This window comes from Camelina sativa, chromosome 11 (genome assembly GCF_000633955.1).
Source record: "Camelina sativa cultivar DH55 chromosome 11, Cs, whole genome shotgun sequence".
NCBI classification, from domain to species: domain Eukaryota; kingdom Viridiplantae; phylum Streptophyta; class Magnoliopsida; order Brassicales; family Brassicaceae; genus Camelina; species Camelina sativa.
In genome coordinates, this window is record NC_025695.1 from 31,760,568 (window position 1) to 31,766,103 (window position 5,536).

The 5,536-nt window shown below is 35.9% G+C and overlaps 1 protein-coding gene across 2 annotated transcripts; it reads left to right on the forward strand.

The window, feature by feature from the left end:
• On the forward strand, positions 114 to 2,882 carry LOC104724884 (abscisic acid 8'-hydroxylase 3). 2 transcript variants are annotated; one of them, XM_010443445.1, is made up of 7 exons: positions 115 to 411; positions 528 to 846; positions 1,021 to 1,081; positions 1,505 to 1,830; positions 1,925 to 2,090; positions 2,186 to 2,411; positions 2,509 to 2,882. In XM_010443445.1, the coding sequence occupies exons 1-7, from the start codon at positions 212 to 214 to the stop codon at positions 2,603 to 2,605; spliced, it is 1,395 nt and encodes a 464-aa protein (XP_010441747.1). In that variant the 5' UTR covers positions 115 to 211; the 3' UTR covers positions 2,606 to 2,882. The 2 variants fall into 2 exon arrangements, with proteins under 2 accessions (XP_010441748.1, XP_010441747.1); XM_010443446.2 differs by lacking the exon at positions 1,505 to 1,830 and having other exon boundaries at positions 114 to 411; positions 1,021 to 1,407.

A 5,536-nucleotide genomic window follows, 5' to 3' on the forward strand; every position in this document is an offset into this window, starting at 1 on the left:
CTCAAATGAGCTGGCTCAACCCAAAAAAAGGTTCCCTTTAGGAAACTCCCTTCTCCCAAATTGTGTTTCCTCTCTCTTCCCACTGCCTATAAAACCCATTCATCTCTCCCACTTGATTTTTCATCTCAATACAAAACCAACTCCATTAGAGAGAACAACATACTTCCCACCGTTAAAAGACCAATTGGGTTTTTAAAACATATATACTATAATGGATTTCTCCGGTTTGTTCCTCACTCTTTCTGCGGCGGCTCTGTTTCTCTGTTTACTCCGATTTATCGCCGGAATCCGCCGTAGCTCCTCCACGTCACTCCCTCTTCCTCCCGGAACAATGGGTTATCCTTACGTCGGCGAAACATTCCAACTTTACTCACAAGACCCAAATGTGTTCTTCGCAGCAAAACAGAAAAGGTCTTTAAAAAAAAAAAACAGTCTTCTTGGAAAATCCCTAAAATTTCGAATTTTTGTTGTCTAAAAAAAAACAGAGAAATTGACTTTTTTTTTAAAACTTGTTTTTGATAAAACAGATACGGATCGGTGTTCAAGACTCATGTATTGGGATGTCCATGTGTGATGATCTCGAGCCCTGAAGCTGCAAAATTCATCTTAGTCACAAAGTCTCATTTGTTTAAACCGACTTTTCCGGCGAGTAAAGAGAGGATGCTTGGGAAACAAGCCATCTTTTTCCACCAAGGAGATTATCATTCCAAGCTTAGGAAGCTCGTTTTAAGAGCTTTCACGCCTGATTCAATCAGACACATGGTCCCTAACATTGAATCAATCGCTCAAGAATCACTCAATTCTTGGGATGGAACTCAACTCAACACTTACCAAGAAATGAAAACTGTAAGTTCTCTCTCTCTCTCTCTCTCTATTAAAACAGAGCACCCCCTGTTTTTTTTTCTGAGTCTCAAAAACAGAGGATGCTCTGTTTTTACTCTCTCACTATACTCTGTTTTGTAACTAACACACTTGTAAACTGTTTCTAATTCAATATCTTTTCCTATTTTGTCTCATCAGTACACTTTCAATGTGGCGTTAACCTCAATACTCGGAAAAGACGCAATCTTTTACAGAGAAGATCTAAAACGATGCTACTACATTCTAGAGAAAGGCTACAACTCCATGCCGATCAATCTCCCCGGAACACTATTCCACAAAGCCATGAAAGCTCGCAAGGAGCTCGCTCAAATCCTCGCTAACATCTTATCCAAAAGAAGACAGAACTCATCTACACACACAGATCTCCTTGGATCATTCATGGAAGACAAAGCAGGGCTAACCGACGAACAGATCGCCGATAACATCATCGGAGTGATCTTCGCCGCTAGAGACACGACGGCGAGTGTGCTGACGTGGATCCTCAAGTACTTAGCTGATAATCCAACTGTTCTAGAAGCTGTCACTGTAAGCAACACACTTTTCAAAAGAACATTTGAGAAACCTCCCATAAGGGTAGTGGCAGTTCCGTGAATTAATAGATTTTCANTCTTTTACAGAGAAGATCTAAAACGATGCTACTACATTCTAGAGAAAGGCTACAACTCCATGCCGATCAATCTCCCCGGAACACTATTCCACAAAGCCATGAAAGCTCGCAAGGAGCTCGCTCAAATCCTCGCTAACATCTTATCCAAAAGAAGACAGAACTCATCTACACACACAGATCTCCTTGGATCATTCATGGAAGACAAAGCAGGGCTAACCGACGAACAGATCGCCGATAACATCATCGGAGTGATCTTCGCCGCTAGAGACACGACGGCGAGTGTGCTGACGTGGATCCTCAAGTACTTAGCTGATAATCCAACTGTTCTAGAAGCTGTCACTGTAAGCAACACACTTTTCAAAAGAACATTTGAGAAACCTCCCATAAGGGTAGTGGCAGTTCCGTGAATTAATAGATTTTCATTGGGTATAACAGGAAGAGCAAATGGCAATAAGGAAAGATAAAAAAGAAGGAGAGAGTCTCACTTGGGAAGATACAAAGAAGATGCCATTAACTTATAGAGTAATCCAAGAGACATTAAGAGCTGCTACAATCTTATCTTTCACATTTAGAGAAGCTGTCGAAGATGTCGAATACGAAGGTATGTACAAATATTACATACAATTTTTAAAGTGTATATAGATCAACATGTTACATATACTATAATTACTAATATTTTGTTTACTATTTTTACAGGATATTTGATACCAAAAGGATGGAAAGTATTGCCGCTATTCAGAAATATTCATCACAATGCTGATATATTTTCGGATCCGGGGAAATTTGATCCGTCGAGATTCGAAGTTGCGCCGAAACCGAATACATTCATGCCATTTGGAAGTGGGATTCATTCTTGTCCGGGCAATGAGTTAGCTAAACTTGAAATCTCCATTCTAATCCATCATCTCACTACTAAATACAGGTTGGTACACCATTTTTAAAATATGAGAAGTAACTGACATATAGCCTCCTCCTTATGGGGAAGTGTTTCTGATAAATGGTATTTTCGTAATTTTCAGATGGTCAATAATTGAACCTAGTGATGGAATTCAGTATGGGCCGTTTGCTCTTCCTCAGAATGGATTGCCTATTGCCTTAGAACGGAAATCCAAGTAGACGATTTATGAGAAGACCACTTGCCTTTCTAAAATCAAGGAATCTTTTTTTTTTCTATTTAAGAGAAAAGACTGATTCTTTTTTTTTTCGTTGGCAAAATAGAGAAAGTAAAAAGGAAAAAATATCCCAAAAGTGGGACCCCAAGTGTATATAGATTTTTTTTTGTTTTAAATTATAGAGAATTAAATTTTGGGAGAGAAAGAGAATTGTAAATTCTTTTGTTACCAATGTAATTCCCACGATTTATGGAATGCTTTAAGAGAATTTCAAAAATTAATTATCATTTTAAATTTGAACTGATCAAAGTAGTGGTATACTATAGTGGTACAAAATTTTGTATCATAATCTCTTAATTTTTTACTGTCTAAGTTCTTACAGCAAAAATTTGTGCATGTAAAGTTCATAAAACTAAAAGTTACAATTATTACCAATCAGTACTTAAATAAAATATATGTATTACGTCAAAATTTGCAGTAGTTGACAACTAATTTTAACTAGTCATATTAACTTATTTGATCACACATACAACAAAAGTATTTCTAATCTTTTTATATAGGCTATTTTATGACGAATAATTTAAAATACAAAACACTAAAATTAGATTAAGTTTAGAGGATTGGTGTAAATAGAAACATATTCGAAGGATGCAATATGGTGGAAAACATAATTTCTCACCAGTTCCATAGGTTCTCTAATCAATTCCACAATTATGTTGTTAATTATCAGCTGCACCTTTGATCAAACAAAATGACAAAACACTTAACAAATCAACCAAAAAATGTGTCAAACACTCCATATTTCTTTTTAATCATTAGAGTGCCAGACCAAATCACACTTCAGTATTTAGAAAAGAGGAATGGTTCTTACTCTTCTCACACAACTAGATCAAATCTAAATCTGCTTGTTAAGCAGTTTGATAAATATTGGGATGACACAAAAGGCAATGTATCCATAAATTAAGTGTGATCAGCACAAGGGTACCAAAATTCAGAATAAATTAAGTAATACAAATTAATTATACTAAAAAAAATTCAAAATAATATCCGATGTTAGACATATTTTACACGTAACAATGTGTTTGATTTGTTGTTCTTTAAAATGTTGCTAGATTAACATATATAGCTTGAAGAACTTAATCATAAGCTTGTCAAGTGACTGATAAGCTACCAACTTGATCATAAGCTTGTCAAGTGATTAAATGGGTTTGTTTAGTTGAAGTGTTAGGTCAAGACATGAACAAGTATAAATATGTTGTAATGTTGTACGAGAAAAATTATGTGAGATTAAGAAGATAAATGTTGAAATGCCTAAACCTAAAGTACTCTAAGAGATCCATCCAGAACATTTACAATCTAGACATCACAGAATAATTTCTCTTACTGTTGTAGAAGGTTTGTGAGTGAAAAGCAAATCAAGAACTAAGAGTTTGTAATCTCTAGACTTATTTTTTGAAAGAATAAAATTTTAAATATATTTAAAAACTAAAATCATGAAATCAAAAACTCAAGTGTTATATGATATGACAAAAATAATAATAACAAAAAAAAAATTACAATTGAGATTGTTGATTTCAAATAATATATATTAAATTATAAAATTGGAAAAAACAAAACAAAAAAAAATATAACAAGAATAAAATAAAAAGGAACCCCACAACGTATTGCTTTTGATATAAGTTAGCACTTAGCACACTAACACTGAACCATCGAGGTTGATTAGAGGTAAACAGAGCTTAACGTTTTATAGACAAAGGAAGAGAAGGGTAATGGGTCGCTTAGAGGTAAACAGAGCTTAACGTTTTTCTTTTTTTGGGTTAAAGGGCTTAAGAAATCACAGTTCCAACGTTTTTAGTCTTAGCTAACTTCATCTTCAAGCTTGCGTACTCTCTTCTCCTTCTTGCTTTTTATTCATATCACTTCAAAAGTACATATATCATCTGTACTAGAGAGTGTGAGAGAGACTAGTGATTGACTAGCAAGTGGGGATAGCCGGTTTGATAAAGGCCTCCAAATTTGGTTTGAATCAAGAAATCAAGTTCAAAATGTTTTTACCTCATCTTTTAAGCTTTCTTTCAGTCTACAGTTGCACATGTTGTGAAAAAGAATTTTCTTTTTGAATTTAATTTAATATCACATTCACAAGAAAAGAGACTAGCAATTGATTCAAATTTGTAAAACGTTGGATTAGTAGTGGACTTTGCCGTTCGCGAGTCACTGTGATCAAGGGGAACTCGTTCATTAATGATGTTCTTGAGTGAGTTTGGATCTGTTATTGTGGAAATATCACATATATATATACGCTTAAGATCAATAAAAAAATATACTGTTCTCCGAGGAGCCTCCGCGGGATCGGTCGCCGTGGTTATAGTGGTGGTGGCTCATCTTTTGTAGAGGTGGATTCGTATCTCTCTCTCTCTACTCAAACGCCCTATCTTTTATTTTATTTGGCAGCGAAAGCAGGCCTAGTTCTGACTAGAAAAAAAAAGATAATATGGGCCGATTAATGGCCCAAATATTCACAATGATGGATCAACGGCACACATATCTCCCCGCCTTTAAAAATCACGACGGGGAACAAACTCAAGCCACGACGGTTCCGAGAGAGAGAGAGATTTTTCAAAAAAATTGCAACAAGAGAGAGATAGAGAGCAAGAACCCTAATCGATTACATACTCTGATTCCTTCTACTCTTTTTTTCCACTGATTAATCTCTAAAAACAATGGCGAGTGAGAGTTCGCAATCTTCTTCGCCGTCTTCATCTCAATCGCCGCCATCTGTACCTTCTCCGTCTCCGGGAAACAACGTCGGAGATGCGTTCGTAGGAAGTTTCATCAGTCTAATTTCTAAGTACGAGATCCGTTACGAAGGCATTCTCTACCATCTCAACGTCAAGGACTCGACGCTAGGTCTAAAAAACGGTACGGATTCGAA